Source organism: Natator depressus, chromosome 3 (assembly GCF_965152275.1).
Source record: "Natator depressus isolate rNatDep1 chromosome 3, rNatDep2.hap1, whole genome shotgun sequence".
Classification (NCBI taxonomy): domain Eukaryota; kingdom Metazoa; phylum Chordata; order Testudines; family Cheloniidae; genus Natator; species Natator depressus.
The window spans coordinates 149,337,227-149,362,319 of NC_134236.1; the positions used below are offsets into that span (position 1 = coordinate 149,337,227).

At 51.3% G+C, this 25,093-nt stretch overlaps 1 protein-coding gene across 5 annotated transcripts; it reads left to right on the forward strand.

The window, feature by feature from the left end:
* Positions 1-42: 42 nt before the first annotated feature.
* Positions 43-24,830, forward strand: VEGFA (vascular endothelial growth factor A). Of its 5 annotated transcripts, none has more exons than XM_074949057.1 (8): positions 48-1,065; positions 7,751-7,802; positions 12,965-13,161; positions 15,292-15,368; positions 15,859-15,891; positions 18,974-19,045; positions 20,160-20,291; positions 22,585-24,830. In XM_074949057.1, the coding sequence occupies exons 1-8, from the start codon at positions 1,000-1,002 to the stop codon at positions 22,604-22,606; spliced, it is 651 nt and encodes a 216-aa protein (XP_074805158.1). In that variant the 5' UTR covers positions 48-999; the 3' UTR covers positions 22,607-24,830. The 5 variants fall into 5 exon arrangements, with proteins under 5 accessions (XP_074805161.1, XP_074805162.1, XP_074805158.1 ...); XM_074949058.1 differs by having other exon boundaries at positions 18,974-19,027; XM_074949060.1 differs by lacking the exon at positions 20,160-20,291 and having other exon boundaries at positions 43-1,065.
* The last annotated feature ends 263 nt before the right edge of the window (positions 24,831-25,093 follow it).

The window sequence follows — 25,093 nt, forward strand, 5'->3', positions numbered from 1 at the left end:
GGAGGGTGGAGCTGGGCGGGGCTAGTAAGCTCTTCTGAGTCAGGAGCGGAGCTAGCCGAGCAGTGCAGTTGCAGTTGCAGAGGGAGGGCGAAGCGAGGCAGGGAGAGAAAGAGAGCGCTGGGCTGTGGCTCTTGCCTGACGTTCACGAGCGAGCGACAGCAAAGTGCAGCCAGACTCTCCGCCAAGAAAGGAGAGCGAGCGAGCCAGATCAGCACAGGAGGGAGCAGAGCAGACTAGGAGGAGCAGCTCTCCCTGTGCGCTGGGATTTGCTATTGGTATTAATTATTATTTTTACCCACTCATTAATTTATTCCCCCCGCCCCCACTCTTACCGGCTTGGATTTTCCCTCCACTCCCCGGCCACTTTGGATTTTGAAAGCGGTGGAAAGAAGGAAAGGGATCCAATCCCCACCCCGCGATCCCTCCCAGTTGCAGAGAGAACCGAACCGGGCCGAGCCAGGGATCCAAAGCGGGGATCAGCCCCCCTCCCCTGAAAGGAAACTCCAGCTTGGGAGCAGCCGCAGGAAACCAACCCGAAGACTGGAAAATGCATTGAAAACTTTCGGGCAAACTTTTTTTGTGTGCGCGCGCGTGGGTTTTTCTTACCTCTCCGAGGGGAAATCTGTTACAAATCGGTGCCGTTTGGAGCTTGGATTGTCCCTCCGGGGGTCGGATCGGAACCGGGCCGGACGGAGGAGGCTGAGCTTTGTGCAGGGAACGAGAGAGAGGGAGAGAGAGAGAGAGAGAGGAAAAAAAAAAGCGGGGAGAGTGTCTGTTTCTTTGGCGGTTAGAGAGCCGGGCTCATGGAGGGGTGAAACCCGAGACTGAAGAGTTCCCCCTGGCCGCAAGCTTTGCAGAAATCACCCAGGAGAGCGGCTCCAGGAGAGGGAGGACGAGGGCACGGAGGGGTAGAGAGAAAGGGAAGGAGACAGGCGGCCAGAGAGAGACACAGCAAAAGCTCAGCAAGCCACCCCCCTCCCCCGACCTGCTGCAGGAATCATGAACTTTCTGCTCACTTGGATCCACTGGGGGCTGGCGGCGCTGCTCTATCTCCACAACGCCAAGGTAAGGGGGGGTGGGTGGGGGGCTTTGTGTGTGTGTGTAGGGGGCGCCTTCCCCCTGCCCGGCGTGGTCTTTCCCCCCGCCTGCGGCTGCCACCGACCGTGCCTCGAGGCTGGGAACTCAGGGATGCCCGTGGCAGAGCGAGCACCCCTCGCCTGCCCCGCGCCCAGGCTAGGTGTATGGAATTCACGTGTGCAGCTGTCTCTGCGTGCGTGTGCAAGGGCACGAGTGTGTGCAGTGCCGTGTGTCTCCTGCAGAAGTATCCCCAGACGCCGCACGCCCTCAGACACAGAGACAGACAGGCATCCGATGAAGTGAGCTGTAGCTCAGGAGAGCTTATGCTCAAATAAATTTGTTAGTCTCCAAGGTGCCACAAGTCCTCCTGTTCTTTTTTTAGAGAAAGGTGTGTGTGAGCTACAGTGAACACACACATGCACTTTGAGTGTAGTGGCCATCAGGCACCCTTGTACTTGCGGGGAGAGGTCCGGGATTTTATGAGTTCCTGAAGGAGTCCCGGTTCCCACTCGCTGCTCAGCCCGTGCCCACTCTCCTCTTCCTCCTGGGAATGGGACGGATCTGTTGCCTGTGGAGTTTCGTAGAAGTTGGGAGCTTTATTTGAAATTCACAGGCGGACATGATCCCCGTGCTTGGCCCCGTCATCCCTCCCCAGGCATGTAAGCGGCACGCTGACTTCTTGCATCAGCTTCTGGAAGCACCGTGCCTGGGCTGTAAGCCTCGTCCTCTGTCTCCTGACATTGCAAAAGGCTGTTTTGCCCTATTTGTCTTTAGTTAGATCTCTCGGGCATGTTACTGCCCGGCGCTCCGAGAACACCTCGCTGCTGGAAAAACAAATAGAGATCAAAGGGGACAGAATGGATTCTGTATTTCATCCAGGCTGATTTGCAAAATACATGTCCCCGCTGAGATTTCAGAACTCCGATTTCCCCCTTCTCTCCCTACTTTTACCCCAGCCTCCATGGCATTCCCAAGGATCAGAAAACGGTTTGGCCTCCTTAAAAAAATACACCTCTTTGTACAAACCCTGTCTCTTTTTAAGGGAGTCAAGTGGGATGTGTTGCCAAGTTTTTAAACGGGTTAGATTGAGCGTCCAGGTGATATGGTATAGGCTGGCTAGGTAGGCATATATTATAATTGGAGGGATAAGAAGAAGTTAGTTTTCTTCTACCATTTGTCTTCAGGAATTTGGGGAGGCCATCACTGAGGGCCAGGCCCTCCAGTGTGAGAATAAATACCATTTGTAAACTAACCTGCTGTTCACATTGTTTGCTCAGCACTGACACTAGAAGGTAACTCCTCAATTAGAAGCCATTTCAGATGTAACTGAAGTCTGGCAGGCATCACATGCTTTGTTGCTAGCCTGTTATAATGCCACTTTCTAGGTGACAGCAGCAGATTAGCCTGCACTTGATAGGAAACCAGGCTTCCCTCCTATTGGAGAGTGTCATGTGCTAAGTTATGGTGATATCACTGTCCTGTCCTTGGCTAGTCTCATGTTAAGGTGGTTTAAAAAAAACAAAAACAAAAAAACTTTGAGACCGACAGATCAGACAGAACCCAAGTCTGGCCATTTTCAGAACACAGTGCAAAAAGCCTTCCGCAAAAGTCTCTCCTCACCAGAGGAGAATAATGACAAGGAACGAAAGAGACAGAGGGGAAAGGTAGGAACAAATAAGGAGGAATAACAGAGTGGCAGGGAAGAGGCATCCCTGCCTCACAGAGTGTTGTGAGGATTAAGGCATTAAAGATTGTGAGATGCTCCTGCGATAGTACAGACGTGGGAGCCAGATAAGTGCCTAGACAGACAGACCGCCAGGTTCCTGCAGACAGATGTGAGTTCTGCCCTTATTTGTATGTCGGTCGCCTACATACTACGGTGATGGGAACATTAGAAATACTGGTGCTAGACAGATGTCACGTAGGCAACATTGCGATGACCGTGGGCCTGGCATAAAGCATGACTCTGTGTCAGGACCCGAGGTTCGCGCTTTGATGATAATATTTTATCTCCACTGTTTATCAGGCAGTGGTGCTGAATAAACTTATCTACCTAGCCAGGCATGCTGGGGAGAATTAAATAAAGCCTTGGCCCCGGCTCCCAGGAAAAGCAAGGTACAGGTAATGCAGTGCTGCTTTAATAAATGCAGAGAAGAGGGGCTGGTATTCCAGTGCTGCTTTTGTAAAGGCAGAGTTATAATTACTCATTCTTGAGGCTGTTAGTAATACTATCACGACTTGCAGGGAGGCTGGGACAGTGGGAAATTGTGAGTTGGTGGCTTGGGATGGGTGGTGCTGCTGCAGGTGTCCTGCTCTACTTGCGGGGAGTATCCTTTGTAATGACGGGGGGGGGGAGAGAATGCAGTTAGAACACCACCCTCCTCAAATGTTAGCCAGCCCTGGCCCTGCCACCCTGTCCCCACTGCTCTCAGGGTCAGGTGTGGCCAGTGGGTTTGGGGAGAGGGTACACTGACTTCCCCACAGCCCCTTTTCCCTTGAAAACAGGGAAGCACAGACCGGCCCCATCATTTCTTTGTTCGATGGGTTTGATTCTAAACTGCAGCCTCCTAGGAGTGACCGCAGGGAGAGAATATCCTGGGAGCCCGAGCTCTTCCCTTCCTGCCGTGGAATGTGGAGAGACTTGGGTACACCAGCTGTATTGCCATAGGGGTCCGGCAGTGATCAGACACTGAGGGAGGGAGGGAAAGAGAGCCTGTGACTAGACTGTTAATGATCTCACACCGACCAGGCTCCTGCTTTTGGTGTGTCTATGAGCCAGGCCACACTGGAACACCAGGAGAACTAACTTCCCCAGCCCCTTCCACGCTGAGTAGATGGGCCACAGCGGGTCACCTTCCCCAAAGCTGCTTTTCGCTCTTACTCTGAGAACAAACTAACAGGAGCAGGTCTTGGGAGCAAAAAGGGGGATTCCGCACTGCCATCCCAGTGGATCTCTAATTCTTGGACAAACCCAGATTCTCTTGCCCCATTCTGCTCTGTCTCAGAGGTCCCCATGCTGTCTGCCGGCAGCTTGCAGGATTACTGACCTCTCTCTGCATGTACAATGGGGAAAGGTTGCAGTAAAGCCTCCCCCTTGCGTAGAAACCTCTGAGAAGAATTTCTAGCGCCTAAGACTGAAAGTGCCTTAACTCCTGTCCCAGAGTCCCTCCCAAAGTGGCTGGATTGTTTGTTCCAGCCCCAAACAGTTACAAAGCTCTTTTAATGAGCCTGCAGAGATTAGGGGGAGGGGAAGGAAGAGAAAGGGTTGTGGTGGGGGGAACGATTGAATTAACCTTTTCTCTTCCTCAAGAGAATAACTGGCTTCTCATTAGAACTGGATCCCTCAGCAAAGCAGACAGGAGACAGAGAAGGTGCAGATACAGACAGGGTGAGTCAGGAGCTGACTCTGTGTTGGGGAGTGTTTCTCTGATTTCAGACCACAAGTTCTCAACAACCTGCAAATAGCACAGGGCACAAAAGAAGCTTCTTCTTATACAACCCCTACCCCAAGGCGATATACCTGCCACTAACTCAGGGACTGCATCCATGCCACAGAAAAACATGGAAAGCAATCATATTACGGAAGTGATGAGTAGTTCCAAAAGCCAGTAGAGGAGAGAGAGCCCAGGCAGCATGACCTTCAGGCTCCCACCGAAGGGCACTGGGCCTTGTTGTGCCCTGAAGGGCTCTTCTGATTTTGTTTTCCAGTTGCCCCTTCTGTGATACATAGCCGCCTGGTCTAATGTGAGGCAAGCTGCCTTCCATCCAAGCAATGCTGCCTCAACAGACAGTCTCCATGGGTAGCAGTGATTGGAAAGGGAAAAGGAGTGAGAGAAATACGTGAGAGTGGAGCAGGGCCTCTAGGGAGACATTGTATTATTAATAATTCCAGAAGCCCTCCTAGATCCAAAGGCAAGGAGTGGAGGGCCTGCTGTGAAATCACCTTCTTTCCGGGCCAGTTGGTAGTCAGGAGTGGCATGTGGGGTTGATTTCAGGCAGGCACAGCAATCCAGTTCAGGTGAATTCCCAGACTGTTGTATGACTTTTAACATGCTTGCAGACTTCGTTAGCTAGCAGTTTGCACACGCACTCCCACACCTTGATCACAGTAAAATCACGGGTTAGAGTTTGGTTACTTCCTCGAATGGGTAGAATAGCTGCTGCTCCAGGTGCTGGTTGTGGGATGGTGGGTTCTGCTGAAGAACGAGCTGTGGGCTGTGTTGCAGGTGAGGAGTGAAAATGTGCTGCTTACACCTGTTTCCTGACACCTGCCAGTGACGTGGGGGGCATGTGGCAGGGGAGGCCAGTGGCCCCAGAAAGCGAGGAGGCACAGCTGAGCTGTAAAGGTGTTTCCAAGGCAGTTCTCAGTAGCGGCCAATGGTCATGCTCTGCCTGACTCCAAGCCCTACCCTAACAGTACTTTTGTGCCTTGTAGATTGAACAGACTGATCTGGCTGGTGATTTCCTTTCTTCGCTAGGGCACAGCTGATGCTTTTCTGTCCCTTTTGGCCCTTGGTCTTCAGGCATGGGCTGGTTCTGGAGGGCTGCTGCAGCCTCTGCCTCCTCCATTTTGTTTGTGCTGTTGCAGTGACCTTCACCCTTCAGGAATGATAGTGTTCCTGGGAGTCCTCTTTTAAAGCTGATATCACAGCCCTAACGCCGAGCGAGGGCAGATAGCTTCTCTTCCCCAGTGGGGAATAGACCCTTAATTGGGTGACTGAAGGCTGGATTTGCATATTATACCTAGGGCCAGGAGCTTATGTGCTTCAATGGCGTTGGGAGGCAGATCAGCAGAACCTTAGCTAGAGGGAACTATACACAGGCCCTAGGGAATAATTGGCAGAGGGGCTTCTTCTCCTGCTTTGGAAGCTCCATCTCCTCCCTCCTCTTAAAGCTGGTGGTGCTAGGTTGTGTGTGGGTCTGTGTGGAAGCATATAGGTAGCTGATCTATTTGGCAGGCCTGACATTGTCCTGGGCTGGCTGGCTCCAGTCCCGTACCTGGCCATTTGTGAGATGACAGTGATTATTTTTTTTTAAAAGCCTAATAAGATCAGTGACAAATAATATATGGCGTTTCTATACCACCACTCATCCCAAAGCACTTTAATACAGCTCCACTGAAATGCAGCTGTCTCTGGAGTGGAGGACATGTAGATGGCAGCACATTGCACAAATAGAGAGTGAGTGGGTGTTTTTGGTCAAGGACAGCAGGGTGAAGTCTGCCTTATGGAAAATGCCATCAGAGTTATAATGCTCACACGGAGCAGACAGGAGCTGGGTTTTTAAGGTCTCACCTGAAATGTAAAACGGTTTTCTAATAAAACACTGTAATGCTTTCTCTCCATCTCTCCCTCTGGTTGGGGGGCAGGTTAGTTAATTCCATTAGTGCCTGTGTCAGCTACTCAGAAGTGTCTCTTGTCACTACAAAAACAGCAGGAGGGGGTTTTTTTTGGTTAGGAAAGTGTGATAGAGGGAGCTCAGGGGCCTAGTCTTCGTTCTGTAGCACAGAGGCTCTGGCCCAGATCTGTGGCCCCACTGTGCTGTGGTGCGCAATGTCCTTCATGCCAGGGGGAGTGGGAGTGCGCAAGGGTAGTTTTGGGCAGTTACTATGTGAGGGAGTGATGTAACAGTTAATCACTCTGGCAGAAAGCCAAATATCGACACCCAACCATCGCCACCACTCAGCGGCAAACATGGTAAGAGCAGAGATGACCTTTCAAACCATGAGACTTTTCTCACCCTCCTTCCCCCCGCCACATAATGCCAGCTCAAATGATTTACCTTTATAACAGAGACTAATTTAGGAGCGAGAGGGGAGGTAGAAAAAATAGGGCTGTTGTCCCTTTAAAAGCAGTACCCAATCCGTCTGCACTTGCTAGCCTGCTTTGTAACCTAGGCCCCTTTTTGAAATACCTTCCACTAACTTTCCTTGGAACATGAACGTGGACAAATCTCCTAGCGTATTTGTCATGTCAGCGTTAGAAGGTCACCAATGTTGTTTTTCTCCCCTGCCCAGATTCCCGCTCTGTTTTTTGACCTTAATAATTCGAAATGCCTTTGAGCAGTTAATTTCTCTGTGTTCTTTTTTAAAGTGATGTTGCACTAAACCAGATCCCCACCCACTCCACTCCCAAGTGCCCTCTCTGGCTCTCTCACGCACACACACGCTGGGGTGAATTGCCTTTGCCTGGATGCTGTGTCTCTGCCCCCCACACTCCTTTTTAAGCCCAGGCCCAAGGTGTTATTTTTATTTCATTTTCTTCTGCTCTGGAGGAAAGAGAAGACAAAGGTTTCTCTGTGCTTGTCTTGTGGTCACATGGGGTGGGGGGAGGGGGGGGAACACTTCCCCTCAAAGCCGGCAAAAGCCTTTACTAATAACTTCTCTCCGCATGCAACACTTCTCCCTGTAAGGTTGTAACAGGGAAGGCAGACATGCTCCTTTGTGGCAGCTTTATTTTCCGAGGGGAGAAGAGGGTTGGGATGGAACTAGGGGGGCTGGAATGCATCCAAAGGCTACACTAATGCTCCGAAACACTGTTGCTTCCAGTGGCATTGTTACCGCAGCATTCTGGAGCTGGAGGGTAGAACCCTGGGAAGCGGCTCAGCTCCCTAACCGCCCCTGGGGACAGGATAATTACTTTGGGTTTTGACTAATTTTCTATTATCTTTGCAGTTGTCGCAGGCCGCTCCGACCCTTGGGGATGGGGAGAGGAAACCCAATGAAGGTAAGCGGCTTGCCTCTTTCTTCTCAACAGCTACAAGGGCTTACAAGCAATTAGGAAGAGCAGAAGCTCTGGGAGGTGGGGAATGGGGTGCTTTGGGGGAGACATTGAGCCAAGCTGCTGGGAAGATCCTGAGGACCAATACTGCCACCTTCTGGAAAGCAGGAGCAAAGTGTGCATATGGGGGCGGGGGGAGGAGAGAATAGGACTTGAAATGTGAGACACCAGATTTAACCCTTTTGTGGCTTCATACTAGTCAGAACTGCTCTTTAATTTGGAAAACCCTTTTGCGAAACAGGTGGGCCTGTCTGAAGAGCAGACTTTTCCCTTCCTTCATCATTTCTGGAGACATAGAGGGACACTGGCTGTATCAGTCCAATGGAACATATTGCAGAGATCCTTATGAACCTGTTGCAAATTTCCCAGAATGACCCCCCCCCCAAAAAAAAACAAACAAAAAAACCCCCAAAAACACAATTTACCAAAAGCTGAGTGGCTATGAATAGTTCCCTAATGTCACAGGAAGGAGTTTGTCATCTTTGCTGCCTGTCTCCCTCTTCTCTTTCCCATGCGCACTCACTGTGCCCTGCTCAGTGATAAGATCTGATCATCAGACAAAGGACCAATCAGCACCTGGATCTTCCTGAGCCAGTAAGATAGCTCATCTTAAAAAAAAAAAGAAGAAGAAGAAGAAGAAGCCAGGGCTAATTTTCCAGACTCTCAGCCAGATCTCTTGGAAGGAGGAGAGGGTTGCACTATATAGTGACAAACCTAAAACACATTCCCTTTTGCTCTGTTTGAGCTAGCAGGCCTAGAGAGTGTATTAATGGTACCATAGCCCAGTTAATTCAATTGGGTTCATTGCTGGCAGTCTAGTACCTGTGGGGGTACTAGATAAAAGGAAGTGAGACCTTGGTGCTTCTCAAGTCATTGCTATCTCAGATAACTCCAGCTGCTCGAAGACTATAATGGGTAGTAAATCAGGTGTTTGGACAAGGGCTGAATAAATCTGGGTATAGACTAGAACTGCAGTAGGCACCAAGCTATCAGATGGCAAGCTTTGGTAGCCCACTTCTGACTTGTGGGACCCCTTATATTTTAATGGCTCAGCTTTCTCTCTGTAGTTCTTGATTCAGACTGGGGATTACAGCGCTGTGGACTTTGGAGCAGTAGGGTGAGGTGACCTTCTGTGCCCCATCTCAGACAGGGTTACCATTCTTTTCCACCTTCATGCTGGAGAAAGCCACTGTCACTCTGGCAATGGTCATCCACGGCCCTAGTTTGTCTTTATCCTCATCTTGATTGGCATGGCCTGGCAGGTTGTGACCCTTGGTGTTATTCCCACAGAAGGGCAGCAGGGGGCTCTAGCAGTGCACCTAGGGACTGAACCCCTCCCTGCCACACTCAGTTTCAATTTCAATAACTTTATTGGCATGACAAGCCATAGGAGAGTTGCCAGAGATTTCCAGCAGGCTGGATTTGTTACAAGGTGTCCATTTTGCATTGTCATCCATTTCTGGTTTGCTGGCAGACTGCCCCGTGAACAGTAAAAGGCTCATTGACTTCAGAGGAAGCAGGATTGAGCCCACTGCAAGGCTCATTTTCGTACCCAGACCCTCTGCTAGTAGTAGAAATGAGTGGCAGCTAATACCCTGGTCTGTGCCCCCTTTGTGCTCCCATCCATCTTACTGGTGAGAGGAGGAGTTCAACGGTGCCTGTTGTCCTGGAGGGTTCTTACTTTCCACCCACTCCTGGTTCCACATCACAAGAATGGTGATGGGAAGGGAAGAGAGATTGGTCTATTGATTGGAGCAGGGGGACTAGGAATCAGGACTCATAGGTTCTGTTCCTAGTTCTGTGATGCAAATATGTCTATGGTTAGCTCAGGGTACTAGAAATCATGAGTCGTGTGTTATCTTCCTAGCTCTGCTTCTGATTTGCTCCGACACCTTGGGAAGTCAGTTCCCATTCCTTCCCCCTTGCTCCCCTCCCTGTGCCTCTGTTTCCCCCTCTGTGCAATGGGGTGATAATACTCAGCTACTCTACAAGGGGAGTCATACAGCTTCATACTTCATAAAGGTCCTGGGACGAAAGGTCATTTTGTTTCTTTGGCCTCTTCACTGACCCACCCACTTCAGCCAGGATTACATCTGGGGACCTGATCCAATTTGGGGACTATCTGTAATGGTAGACCTAGCCCCCCTGCTGCTCCGCTATCCTTCCACATGATTTTGTGGCACAGGTCGTTGTAGAGAAGCCAGACAAACACTCTTTGTTTGCTCCACGAGAAAAGATTTTTCTGGTATAAATAAAGGAAGCCACCAGCTCTTGTGGCTGCGCTTTTTATTTTTAAAAGAACAGTATGTATATATAGCTGCTCAGCCAGCGATGGGCACAGCAGTGAACCAATCACAGACCCATTCTGAGAGCACCACCCTCTTTTTAGCATGTTTCTCTCCACCACTCAGCTCCAAATTTGGGCTTGATCCTGCTAAGTATTGAGCACCTTAAACTCAAATAAATCAATGCATCTAGCAAGATCAGCCCCTTTGTGGGCAGGATATTCTGATTTAAATTTGGGTACAGATTCTCCTCCCCCTCTTCAGAAGCTGACACATGCTCCTGAAAATAATCTTTCATATTCAAACACAAAAAACAGCAGCAAGTAAAGGCTGCGGCTTCTATTGGAGATTTCTTCTGCGAACATTCTGGGTTTGGCAGCACCCTGAATCCCCAGCACTATGGTCAGGGCACTGCTGAACGTGTAAGGACTGGAGACTTTACAAATGAAACAAAAGACTCTGCAAAGGAAACTACACATGCAGTTTTGAAACCAAACTATAGACCACAGTCACTGGCATGATCCAGCTGCTTGGTGCTGTGCTGGCAAAGCAGTGTATTTGGAGTCCACCAATAAACCTGGCCTTAGAAATGGAATCGCCTTCCTTATGTTGCTAATAACCCCTTAGGTTATAAAAAAATCAAATGAATTTTTAAAAGCCAAGTGTATTTTTTCACCATTTATGCTGTTGGTTTTCCCTTCTGACACACTCAGTTTGGACAATGGAAGCAGGCTGGTCAGTTTCACTTTAGTTTCCAGTCAGTTTCAGTTTCTGCCTGTCATGACTAGACTAGCATATGCAGTAGTGTTTGGTTGGCACATGTAGCCAATCCCTCCCCCACCCCCTCACCCCCGCACGGATCCATCCGCATTTTTATCCTGGACTTATTTGTATTGCGACAGTTCCCAGATCCTTAACGCTCGGAGGGTGTGAATAATCAGCAGTGCGCCTCCATGCCTGTCTCTGGGCCTGCGTAATTTCCCAGGGGCTAAATTGTTTAAACCTACCGTATAGAGATAGTCTCTTTTTAAGGTTAAGGTCACCCTGAAAGGGAACAAGAAGAAGGAAGTGACAGAGACAAGACAGGGAAGGAGATGAGAGGCAGGCTTGCCAAGGAGAGGGGGAATGACTCTTCTGGAGGAAGAATGCTAGCAACCAGTCCCTGTCTTGCCGGTCACATTTCCCTTCCCTGAGCCACTTTCCCTTTTAATAGGCGCTTGTGCTCTCTGACACGTTCAATTCCTAAACAGATACTCCTCCCACTCGCACCCACTGCCAGGAGTACTGTGACTCTCTCAGCTCTGCATGACCTAGAATTAACTTTCAACAATTAACTGTGGGCCCTGAGCTCAGAGCCCTGCAGCTTTTATATTTTTGTGGCAAAATAACCTTTATGCTAGTTTGTCACAGGTTCAGGCCACTCCAGAAATGCTTAGTAGAGACCATTTTTTCCATGATGCAAGCAGTTTGTGCTTATCACATGGGGTTATCGACCTCACCATTACAGGACTGTGTGCATACAGTGCAGGCGTATCATTCTAATGGAGAACAGCACAGGCCAGCCACTGTCTTCCTATGCATATACTCTCCCTCTGCTCTTTGAAAGTTCCTCTCTAGAACGCATGCTGGACTATAGGGTGCCGTGCATTTGCTATCCGCAGAACAGGGCTTTGTACGTGTATTCATCTATCATCTCTTTAAATCTCTCCACTCCTTGACCAAGCGATGAGATCAATCTTTGGCACCCGATAGGGGAGCACTGGGAAACACTTGTGAAATCAGAGAGGGTCCCAGCACCTGATGTTTAGTTCGCTTGGGTACTCAGAGTGAAAGGGAGGAAGTAAAGGCAGATCTGCACCACACTCCACCTCATTCTGGTATGTGGCCCAGTTATTACCCTGGATGCTGAGAGGTGACTTTGATTCCTCCACTCCACGGCTGACCCTGGATTTCCTGGACTGAGAAACTGTGGCATTGCTGAGAGGTTCCGGGGAATTAGGGACTGACACTCTGGCAAATGTCGTTAACAGGCAGTGTAGTGCTGCAGAAGGTGGCATATTGGAACGGATGCTCTGGATCTGACAGGCACGCTCTGGGTGGGTGGGCAGGAGGGTAGACTGGGGGAGGGACAGCACGGAGGAGTGGGAATGCACTTTTAATGATTCCAACCCATTCTCCTTCACCCCAAGGGAGCTTCTGTTCCCAAAGATCGTCAGGGGTGGAGTCTGTCCCCTCTGTTCTGACCTTTTGGGAGTCACTTCCCACGTTAGCTTATGGCATTCCCAGTGTCCATTGGATGAGAATTTGACACTTTGAACGGGGTGAAAGATAAATCCTACCAATGACTCACCCCTACCCAAAACCATCTGTTTCAGCGTCAGGTGCTTTTTGGCTGAGCTAAGGCATTTAGTGGCAGGGCGTCCGATGGAGTGTGTCAGATAACAGGGGAGGCAGGTAGAGGAGGCATCAGGGCCAGGTGATTTAGATCAGCCTAGACAGTTATCTTCCCACTTCCACCCTTCCGCTGCTACTCAGAAGCAGCGTCTAATTCAGGCAAGAGCCCCCCTTCCCCTACAGAGTTAACAGGATATCTGGGAAGTTAATTTGCACCAGCGGGGGCCCCCTCAGCTTGGTGGGGTGAAGATGAGGGACTCTGTACTGCAGAGGCAGATCAGGGCAGCAGGGGCCCCAGCAAAGGGCAGAGGGATCAGTAATTTCAACTGCTTGTCTCATTTTAAGGGGAAGGTGTGAGTGTTCCCAGGCCGAGCTGCTGTTAATTCATTCCCTCTCTCTCTCTCTCCTTCCCTCCCTCCCGCCTCATAGTTATCAAGTTCCTGGAGGTCTATGAGCGCAGCTTCTGCAGGACAATTGAGACCCTGGTGGACATTTTCCAGGAGTACCCTGATGAGGTGGAGTACATCTTCAAGCCGTCCTGCGTACCCCTGCTGAGGTGTGCGGGCTGCTGTGGTGACGAGGGCCTAGAATGTGTCCCCGTGGAGGTGCACAACGTCACCATGGAGGTGAGGACATGGCTGGAGAATGGGGGTAGCGGAGGGGAGGACGCCTCCTGTCCTTGGGCAACCCCTGAGTCACTGTAACTTGCTCGCTCTGAGGCAGCCGAGGAGGAGAAGCCTTGTCTGGGAGGGAGGCCTCTACAAAGAAGGCAGATGGGCCTCCCCTGGAGTCTTGGGGAGGGGAAAGGGGGGTGGTCAGTCTCGCTTCTAGCCAAAGGCTGGTGTGATGAGACATTGCTTCGGGGGTCTGATCTCCCATGGCCGCACCAAGCAGATTTAACAGGAGTTGCTTCCATTTAAGGTTAAGGGGAGAATCCATTTTCTGGGTCAGTGGAATTAACTTGCTAGCCACAGACAGAGAAGCTGCATTATAAAGGGAGCGCTTCGAATGACTTCCTGGTGTGATCTCGGAGGCCGGGTAGGGAATCTTCCCAGCCCCTTGTGCCACATTAACTCTTGCTTTGGTATTTGTATCAGGCAGCACTTGCTCCTAAGGCGGCTGCGTGTAGTGTGAAAGAGGATGCCCTCTCTGATCTCTCTCCCCTGGAGAGCGTGTCAGGCCAGCCTTTACCCGCGGAGCTGGGGATTTGGGCCGTTAGCGCCAATGGCCCAGCAGGGGTGGGAAGGGGCTCTAAGAAATGCTGCTGCTGCAGTGTCAAGTGGAAAAGTCTCTGTGCCTTTCTCGCTTTTGTTCTGAAGCTGCTGAATTTAGTGCTCAGGAAGGTCAGAGGCTGGCCGTGTGGGCGAAGGCCAGGCGTACCGGCGGGAAGCTCTCTGTGAAAGCATTCCCCATATCGATCAGCCACTGCAGCTCTGCACTGGCCGGGTTCCTGCCTCTCCCCCCCCACAGCAATGCTGATGCCCTGAGCCTGACCAGCACTACCTCTGCTCTTCCAATCCTGGGCTCCCCATACACAGCTCCTCACTCCTGACCTGCAGCCTTCCCCCACCCCCGTTCCAGCCCTGGGCACCTCAAGCAGAGACTGTAAATATTGCAGTGGCTTTGTGGTATGGACAAGAGACCACATGGGACTATGTTGACACCAAACACACTCATTATACTCATGACCTGAGCCAAATTTGACGTTGTGTGTTGAGAACCTTGCAGTATTATTTATATTGGCGCAGCAGCTCAGGCTCCAATCGGGATCGATGACCCGTTATGCTGGGTGCTGTAAATAGGGACGCATGTTTCTTCCTGCCCCTTCACACTGGACTCACCATAGCTGACCGATGTGCACATGCATTGAGGGCAGGAGCACATCAGCAGATCTCTGCCGGAAGCACCAGTGCTAGCGTCCCAGCTGGGTTCTGGGCTCAGATACCACCATGATGAGTGCAGTATAAATGGGGGGTCAGATCCGTGGCTTAAGTAACTTTGCTGGAGCTGCACTGATTGACACCAGCTCAAGAGCTGGCCCTACAGGGATGATTCTAGTGCTGAGTGCAGGAATCCTGGCTCTGCAGCATTGAATGGTTCACGTCTTGCTACGCAGTGGCTTTTATTCTGCGTGAGCAGCCTGGGTGGAGTGGGCGACTCAGGGGATCAAGAGTTTGCTCCCAGGGCCTTACACCTGGAAGGCACCAGTTTGAATCCAGGATGGGGCAGGAGCTCAGGAGTGGGCTGTGGCGTCTTGGTTTAAATGCCTCTCGTGTTGGTAGGGACTGAAGTTTGTCTCCAGTTGAGGGCAGTTTTGTGGCTGCTGTGAAATCGGCTGTTTTCTTGTCGGTCTTAGAGGGGCCTGGTACTGACGAAGCAAGTGTCGGCCTTTAGAAGTGTCACTAGGGGAGAAGTCTATGGACAGAGCAGCATGGGGGAAGCTTGCACAGCTGCCCTTGCTCCTGTACCAGCATCCAGGGCTGTCACTCTGCACTTTTCACCAGCACCAGCTCCAGCTCCACTTCACATCTGAAAAAATAAAGCCCTAGGCTGAGCTTGGTGCTGCTTCCTGCCAGGCAAGCAAAGGGCTCCACTGACCAGGGGGATGCGCCTGGAAGCACCACTAGGAGCTCTGGTGTCCTCCTCAGAGAGACAGCGGGGGGCTGGGAATGTTTCTTCTGTCTGTGCTTCTTGGCAGAGATGCCGATCAGCCCCAACTGGCCCATGATTGTGACTCTCTGTGTCTTTCCTTCCAGATAATGAGAATTAAACCCCATCAGAGTCAGCACATAGTGCACATGAGCTTCTTACAGCACAGTAAATGTGAATGCAGGTGAGGATGGAGCCACGCTGGGGATCTCCAGAGCACCAGCTGCCCTCAGAATGCACCTGCCCACGGGGAGCCGGCCTTTCCTTTTTACTGGCATTGGGGGTTAGGGACCCTGGCCTGGGGCTGCAGGTCTGCTCCAAGCTGGTTCGCAGAGGGGCAGCTGGGCTGGGGAGGAAAGGGTCCTTTGCTAATGATGTCACCACCTTTCTAGAGACTGCTGGGGGCTGGAGGAGAGTACGGGGGAGGGCCGATGATAGCCCATGTCCCGTGGAGCCCCGTGGCTGCCAACGGGTTGCAAATGGAGGACAAACCCCTCCAGGGAGGCCGCTCAGCCAGTCGGGATAGATGGGGCCTATGTGCCGAGGGCACAGTGGTGGGACTGCTGTCCTTGGGGGGATAAGGCGGGGCTGGGATGGTGAAGGGGAGGACAGTACAGTAAGGGCCTGCCACTGGCTCCCTTCTAAGCCAGCATTTGTTCTCTCTTGCCCCGCAGACCAAAGAAAGACGTCAAAGCTAAACAAGAAAAGTAAGTGACGAGTCTTTTCCTCCTTTTTCTTTTGGTGGTTGGCTGGTGGTTTATTTCCCCCTCTTTGCTCCTTTGACAGCAGGAGATGCTCAGATTTAGGCATTGTTTCTTTAATAAACAAGTGGTGCTGTTAGAGGGTTGTACCCTGAATCCATTCCAGGAGGGCACAGAAATCCAGTTGTGGTGGTTCTTCCTTCTTATTCTAGACTGCAGGAGTCTGCTCCCTGCCTGACCCCACATGACAGTGGCTCCCTGACACATTACATAGAGCATCAGAGAAATCCTGGAATGGAGTTAAGTGCCAATCAGGAATGGATTCTGGTGCAGCACCCGGGTGTTGCTGTGGTCACTGGCAATCGCTGCCTTTCTTTTTCCTGCTGTTTTGGTGAGAGCTTGCTGGCTTCTTTCGCATCAGCTTGCATAGAGACTTTTTCAGCAGCCAGACTATCCATCTCAGCTTTGGTTCCTGGCAGGGCCTCTCTCTCTCTGAACAAGAGCCGCGCTTGGCCTCAGGAAGAGATTGCACTCGAGGCCTGGTGGAGGGAAGGCGAACACTATATGGGGTTGGACACTGCTCATTGAGAGGCGGGTGGGAGAAGGAAAGGAGCCACTTTAGCTCGCCTAGCAGCATGTGGGAATGTTCCTGGCAGAGGCTTTAGCGAGAGGTAGAATCTCGGTCAAACTTGTGGATTTGCTGGGGCGCCACAGAAGGGGTCAGGGTAGAACCTTTCCAAAAACGGTCACGAAAATTACCCTGACGCCATCTGCTCTCAGCGACGGTAACAGACAGGGAGGAATGAACGATCCTGCGCTCACCCAGCACAAATCAATACATAAAGAGGAAGGCGCGACCCCTCCCTGGGAGCGGGAGAGCTGGACTGCACGTGGCTGGGGTAATGGCTCTGCACAGTGCCAGCGAGGGAAGTGATGGAGCTGGGGCTTGGGGAGATGAGGCAGAAAGAGAGAGAAAGAGAGAGAACACCCTCCTGGTCAGCTGTGCAGCCAGAGTTGCTTCCCTCCTTCCCTGGAGTTCGGCTCATGGTTCCATCAGGCCGACATTCCCGAAGTTCCTTCTCTCTGGACTAGTGTGTGCAGTGGTGGTTCAATCCGAGTGACTTTGTGCTTTGAAGGTGCGAGAGAGCTGGGGCCGTGTGAGCGCTGGTGCCGTAGGGGATGGGCGAAGCAGCCGGCCTGCTCCCCTCTGTTTGTGCAGCGTTCCCTCTCCGCTAACCTGACCCGCAGCACCTCCCCTTCTCTATGCCATTCCTGCACGCTAGCGACAGTTTGGTTTGGATCGGACTGAAGTCTCTGTTATGCTTGGTGCTTCCATCCCTCCCCCCACCCCCCAAGTACATTTGTCCTTAATGTCTCTCTGTAGTCTGCAAGGCATGGAAATCTCCCGCAAAGGACATTTCCCTCCCCCCACCCCCACCCCACGACTCTCCTTGGGTTCCTGGGACGCTCTCTTTGCTCGCAGCTAGGAGAGAGTTTGGAAGGAAATGAACACTCAGTTGCTGGTGCCAGCAAACAGGCTTGAACAGGGCCCAAGAAACGCCCTGCCAGTTACCCTCAGGGTCCTCCCGCCCCCTCTCCTCGCCCTTCTCCACCCAGCCAAGGTGGACTGAGCTGGGGAAGGGAGGAAGGAGGCAGAGCTGGGGAGGAGGAGGGCTTCGGTGCAAGGACTCACTCGACTGACAAACCCTGGGACTTTGTCTGCTGTCTCTGTGTCACGCGTGTCCCTTGCACTGGTGCTAGTGCAGCTGGAGGGGTAGAGCAGGCTGTCCCCCTGCTCTGCCATCGGCAGCCCGATCGGTGCCAGCTCTTCCCAGACCCGCCTGCCAACCACAAGCGATGGATGGATTTGGAAGAAGAAGGTGTAAAATGAGTCAGTCTCTTGGCTCCGTCCGCTCCTCTCTTGGGCAGCGCCAGGTGGAATGGGGAGGGGGAGGTTTGGAAACTGCTTGGCTGGCAAAGAGAGGTCTGTTTCCCCTCCCAGGTGTCAGAACTAGGGTAGGCCTCTTCCTCCTTCATGCAGAGCCGGTAGGAAGCTGCCAGTGGGTGGGAGCCCTGGAGCTCCCAGCCATGGGCTGACAGTCAGGAGCCAGCCAGCAGCAAGGATGAGCAAGTGAGTGACTCAGGTTCTGACTCCTCCTGCCCTGCTGCTCACCTGCCTGCAGGAATCACTCACTCGATCTGCCCATGCAGCCGCCGCAGCAAAGGGAAACAGGTTGGGTACCCGACGTGCTTAGTGCTGCAGGGTCCTGCCCCCGCAAGTAAGCAGGCTACTGCCTATGCCAGGCTGCCCCTGGCTGCCATGAGGGCAGTGGGTGCGGGGCGAAGGGCTGGGAGAGCTTTGACCAAACACTTCCAACTCGTTACCCCTCAGTAGCGAGGCTCGCATGGCAAAGCTTTAATACGGGGCCTCTTCCCTCAGGGAAACCCCCCTGCCCTCACGGGGCAGCTTCTGCACCCTGTCCCAGCACGTATTAACCCTGGCCCGGCTGGTCACCGCGGTGGAATTCTCTGCCGCACCGACGTTCCCTTTGGAATACTGGCGATGCATCCGGCCCGTGGGGCGGTGCTGGTGTTGCAGCTTGCCCTGCACATCTGGGCATGTCTGGACCCAGCGCTTTAGTTTATCAAGGAGGAGGGGAGTTGCTCTGTTCTGGTTTCTTCTCCTCAGTCAGTGACGGACGCTCTGTTGCCGGCCCTCCCAGGCCACACTTACTGAGTCTCTCTGCACCCCTCCCCCGCCCAGAAAGCCCTCCTACCCTTGAGGCGGTAGCAGCAGGGCAATAGGATGCTGGGACTGGTCCAGGCTGCCTTTGATTTGAAGGGCTCTCTGCCCCTGTGGTTGTGGTGGGGAGTGTGAGAAAGCCAGTGCGAATGGTGTGATGAGCACATCATCCCAGAGACCAGTTCTCCGGCCCTGCCCTGGGTGTTTCCCCCTCCCCCCAATGGACGCACATGGCTGTATTTTTTCCTTTCGGTTTTCTTCCGTTCTCTCTCTCTCTCTCTCTCTCTCTCTTTCTCTTTTCTGGTTTTTTTTTTTTTTTTTTTTTTTTTTTGGTTTTTCTTCCAGAAAATCAAAGCGAGGAATGGGGAAGGGGCAAAAGAGAAAGCGCAAGAAAAGCCGGTACAAACCGCTCAGCTTGTACGTTTGTGTCATGTGCTCGTAGACTCTGTCCCAAGCCAATCAGCCCGCTTGCAGCACACTCAAAATCTCCCCCCTCCCCTCCGAATCACTGGTTGGCTCCTAGTCCTGCGGGGCAGCACTGGTGGTGGCACTGGGCAGGGGTAGCACAGCTCAGGGCAGGTGGCTTTTGCTTGCTTGGCACCTCCTCTCTTCGACGAGCAGCTGTGGTCGTTTCCGAGCGCACAGGAACGTGGTGGCTGGGCGGGCTCGTTGCACTGTAATCACTCCTTATAATGCGCCTGTGTGATCCCCCCTTCCCATCTTGGCTTCTGTCCTCCGCCAGTCCCTGCGGCAAGGCGGGCGACAGGAGACTGGCCTCAGCTCTGCATGCGTGTGTGCATGTGCGTGTGTGTCTGATGAAAACACAAGCCTAGGGGAGTAGTGGAAGGCTGGGTAACTTAGGGGGGCTCTCTGCATCTGCTGGATTTGGTGGCTTCTCTCTCTCTCTTGCTCTCTCTCTCTCACTCTGATTCACACAATTCTGCATTGTAAATTCACACCCTTTCTCTTGATAGTCTCTTAGGTGGCAGGTCTGGAGTGGGCTGGGGGCTTAAAGAATGAATTAAATCCCCCAGTCCCCAAGGAAGGACAAGACAAAACTCGACTGTAGCAGCAAGGGGCAGGGGTCTTCTCTCCCCTCACTGCACAGTTGAGCCCTGCCTGCCTCTCCAGGGGAGGAGAGACCACAGGGGTTTAACCGACTAGCTGCTGGCCTCTTTGTAGCGTGGACATTCCGTTTCAGGGGCCGTTGCTAACACAGCCGTGGTCAGGGAGGTTCTCTCACCTCCCTGTCCCCCGTGCGGATTGGACCCAATGCGGGATTGGTGAATACCGTGCTGAGAGCCTGTTTTCTGTCTCTTTACACTAATGCAAGTGGGTGTTGTCGCAACTAGGTTCCGGGCCTGTCGGAGCGCTGCCGTGCGAATCCGTCAGCCAGCGACGCTCCAATGGGGCCGTGTGGGAGCTGCGGGGAGGGGGCAGGGGATTGCTTGGATGTGTAGGGTGTTGCATGTGTATTTTCTTCCTGCTGAAGCGCTGTAGCTTAGACTTCTTTCCTTTTGCCTTTTTGCAGTCACTGTGAGCCTTGCTCAGAGAGGAGAAAGCACTTGTTTGTACAAGATCCCCAGACCTGTAAATGTTCCTGCAAATTCACAGACTCACGTTGCAAGTCGAGGCAGCTTGAGTTAAACGAGCGCACTTGCAGGTTTGTGTCCTGAAGGATGAAAGAGAAACACCCAAAGAGAGAGAAAGAGAGAGAGAGGGAGCTTGCTTCCTGCTGGCTTCTGGCACCAATGCTCTGTGGTCGCTCCTTTCCTCTGTACTAAGGGCCAGGGATCAGAGGGACACCTTGCAATGGAAAGGGGACAGCGTTTACCGTTTGTCACAGGCCTGCTGTGAGCTTCGAATGCGCTAGCAGGGATCGGATGGGATGCTCCCAAAGACAGGGCGTTTGGGGCCAGCGTACCCACTAGCAGGACATCCTGGTGGTTTTGTGTTGCTGTGTTAAGCAGAGAATGAGCCTGTAACCCCACATACATCCCAGTGTACATACTGCCCATTGGTTGGTTTAGGGAAGGCACATGGCTCCTCTTTCGCACTTTGATTAGACTCCCCCTTTTGCATAGACAATGTATCCCTCGGTATATTTGGAGGGTGACTCTTTCACACCCCTCTGGAGAGACTGGAAACAGTCCAGGAAGTCCTCCCTTCCCCTGAGCCCTCCCCCACGCACCCCTAGAGCCGGCAGTTCTCCTGACCCTCATGCTCCTAAATGCCAGGGAGAGAACTCTTGGCCTGTGGTGTGCATACAGCTCCCTACATGCCCTAACAATGAGATGAGAGCATGTGAGGCTGTGCCACGAGACATGGTGTGTCTGTGGGTGTGTCTGTCTATAGTGTACACAAGGCAGGGTCACTGTTTCTGGCTGCATGTATGATAGGACTACAGAGGGACAGTGTGGTCTGGGTCCATCCAGCTGTCTATGCTGCGTGCGTGTCTTCAGCCTACTTATGTCTTCTCTGTCAGTCATAGCTATAGCTGGAGACAGACCTGCATAGAAACTGTGGGCCAGATCCTCAGCTGGTGCAAATCAGTGTTGCCTCATTGACTTCAATGGAGCGATGCTGATTGACACCAGCTGAGGATCCTGCTGGTGTGTGTGAGAGAATCTCTGTATAGATGTGTAAAAGGAACTGCTAAGGACCAGTCTGTGGCTATAAACTCCAGCCTCGATTCACAAAGATTCGGTTCCCATAAGAGGGTGTCAGGCTGTTTCTGTTGGGGGTGAAGAGGGCAAGCGGCTATGAAAATGAGGGTCCTGTGTGGCTAGCGGCTGGAAGCTGAGGCATCTTGTCCCCTGCCTGGTGGTAGTTTTGTGGTTGACCAGCATCCGTGTATTACAGCCATCCCTGGGAGTGAGGTGCTTACACCCCAAAACCATCGTGCCATCCTGCTTTGTGCCAAACCCCGGGAAGCCCAGGCTTCTGGTGCTGCCAGGGCTTGTGAATGCAGAGGAAATTTTTTTTTGTGGGGGGAGGTGTAACCTGAGCGGGAGAGTGACTGGTGCTATGGGCAGAGCTGAGCCAGCCCTTCTTGAGTTACAGAGAGTGAGACCAGACAGCTCCCTGCCCTTGACCTTTATCTCCCACCACCTCCCTCCCCCTCCCAGGAGCAGCTGGAAATCATCCCCTCAGAATTCAAGGGTGGGAAATATTCCCAAGTGAAAAAAACAAAACAAAAAACCCTTCCTGGCTCGAGGGATTATTAGTCTTTCTTGCCAAGCCCTCCCTGTGGTGGGGTGAGTGGCATGGTTAGAGGTTTCCAGAGCCAGTGCATTGGCCGGGAGCGCAGGATGGAGCCATGGGAGCGGGTGATTTAGCTGTTTCCGGATTTAAAGCTGGTTAAGCTGAAGTTCCTCCCTCTCTCCCCGCTGGAGTTTCTGAAGTTGGGCCCTACAGGGCAGGGCCAGCTCTCGTTTCTCCTGCTGCTTCCACAAGTGGCTGCTGCTGTTCTCTGGCACTAACCCCTGCTCGCAGCAGCTAGTGGAATGAGACGCGCTTTCCTTTCATCTTCTTGCCTGCATGAGACTGTTTTGGCTGCACTGCTTCCAACGGGAACCACAGGCGAAGTTGGGAGCTGGGCTGTGGGGAGTGTCTCTGCATGGGTCGGCCAGTCTCTGTGCACATGAGTTGGTGTGGAAGTGTGAGAAGGGGCAGATGGGAAGCAGGGTGGGTTTGAAGGCTGAGGAGGGAGAAGGTGCTTTTCAGCTGTAATTCTGTTCCTAACTCACCCCCAACCTAAGAACCCAGGGGACTGTGATTTGGCTGGGTTGATATTCTCAGTGATTTTCTCCCTCTTCTAGTACGGGACGAATCACTACCTGGGTCCCTGCGGTGCCTTTGGCTTATCCCCGCAGAGCCGCAGTGCGGTCTTGAACTTGTCACTGCCCTCCCTGCCACACAAATGTAACCTCTTTTCTCCCCTTCCTGCCCAGCAGATGTGAAAAGCCGAGACGGTGAGCAGCGGAGAAGAAGGGGGGAGCAGCCCTGTTTCTGGAGCTTGATTTCTCGCCTGGATGGGAAAAGAAAGAAAGAAAAAAACAAAAACCCTAATCCAAATGCACCCTAAAATGAAGGATCGGTAGAGCACAGCACTTTCAGTACGGACGATGGACTCCGGAAGGAACATTCCCCGAGGCACCCGCCGCACAGGATTCACCTTTGGGTTTTGACCTGTTTTATTTTATTTTTTTTTTCTTTTCATGCTGCTAAATAACAGAGCCAGGAAGACTATAGGGGTGTATTTTATGGGATTCCCATACAGACGTATATGTAGGTATAAATATATATATACATACATACATACATCTATATATGTATATATATTTTAACCACATCTGTATGTGTGTGTGTGCGTGCATGTGTGTGTGTACGTACACACACTGAATTTTTTTAACATTGCTAATGTTATTGGTGTCTTCACTGGATATACTCGACTGCTGTGGACACAAGCGGGCTACTTGGGGCATAAGAAACAAGCTGAGACGGGACTTTAACGAAAGCGCTGGGTGTAGCCTTCTTAACTCTGACTGACTTGTGCGGCCGCCGCTGTTTCTCTGTTGCGTGGGCTGTTCCACAAAGCCCCTTCTCTTCCCTTGTGCCGAGGAGGAGAAGAGCCAGAGAGGAGGGGCAGGGGATTCCAAAGAGCGGTGCCTTGGGGTTTTATGGGTCAAAGGTCAAGGAAACGGATTGGCACGCTGGGCCCTCTACGTGGTTGAGGATTCTTTCCCCCCTCCTTCCCTCCAACCTTCGCCCCTACTCGTCTCATGACCTGCCTTGCTGGGACACGGGATGTCAGTGTACGTTTTGCGTTGATTTGACTTGCTGTAGGAACTCTGCCGAGGGTAGAGCCTGGCCTTAAGGATGGTGGGCAGCTGACACACGAACCGTTCCCCTTGAGGAAGTATCCCAAGAAACTAGATTTCTCACCCTGGTGGCTGCAAAACGACAGATGGGCCTGCAGGGTGCTGAAGCAAGAATGGGGACCCGTGCATAGCCAGACAGCACGGTCTGCTCTCCTCATGCACCGTGCTGCCACTGAAGAGCGTCCAAGATGCGGATGGAACATTTCTGGAAAGGGATATTAATCAAAAGTATATACACAGTAGGGGTGTGTGTGTGTGTGTGTGTGTGTGTGTGTGTGCGCGCATGTGTCTGTATATCTAATTATCTGTACTTATTATATATATACAGCAAAGATTTTCAAAAGCGCTTAGTGATTTGGGGTGCTTTCATTTTTTGGGTGCTTCATCTGAGGCCCGATTTTTCACCCCTTCTCAAAACACCAGGCCTCTTTAAGGAGGCTCACGTTGGGTACCCATCACCTCAAATCACTAGTCTCTTTTGAAATCTTGGCCATCTCTCTCTATATCTGTAATATGCACCAGTATGCACACACACACACACACACACCCCCCGCACACCAATGAGTGTTTGTATGTCTATGTGGATATATATAATCCAGTTCTGTGATTAAAAAAACAATAATCAAAAGGATACTTGGTTTGTGTTAGAATGCTGCCAGCCACCACCCTGCAATTGAACTTTCAACGCCTAATAATGTACCAAATGAAAGCGTCCCAAGAGACAAGGCGGTCTAAAAACAGACTCCCCACAAGTGACTACTAACCACTAGGAATTCCCCAGCCCGCTGATGGCTTTCAGGAGGAGGAAAACACGCGGGTGTGCCTGCATCCATCATGTATATAGTCACGCTGCGTCGTGCTCAAGACAGAAGCTTCTGAGGCGGGAAGAGAAAGTGTTTTATATACTTATTTAATATCCCTTTTTAAATTAGAAATTAAACATAATTTAATTAAAGAGTAGGGATTTTTCAGTATTTCTTGTTAATATTTAATTTCAACTATTTATAAACCATACCTCCTTTTTTTTTTTAACTGATTGTGTATAAGTTTAACCCTTCTATGCCCCAACCCATCTCCCCAATTGTTGGCAGACTCAGTAGCATGTTCTAGGTAGTTATTTAATTGAGTTTCTCTAACAGACACCCCTACACATTCCTATTGAGACAAGGGTTAGATATACATCTACATACTATATATATATTTGGCTGTGTGTGTGTGTATATATATATATATATGTCTATGTATATGTGTGATTCGGATTAAATAGACGCTACGATTTTTTTTATATATGTAAAAAAAAAAAAGGAACAATAGAAAATTCTACATCCTGAATTTCTCCTTTTTTAATTTTAATATTTGTTATCATTTTATTTATTGGTGCTACTGTTTATCTGTAATAATTGCGGGGAAAAAGATATTAACAATACATATTGTGTCTAGTGAATTTTTTCAAGATATTCCGTAGTACATATTTATTTTTAAACAAACCAACACAAAAGTACAGATATATCTTAAAAAACAGCTACAACGATGACAAACTTTTTTTTGTATTAAAGAATTTAATTCTGATCTTGATTTTCTT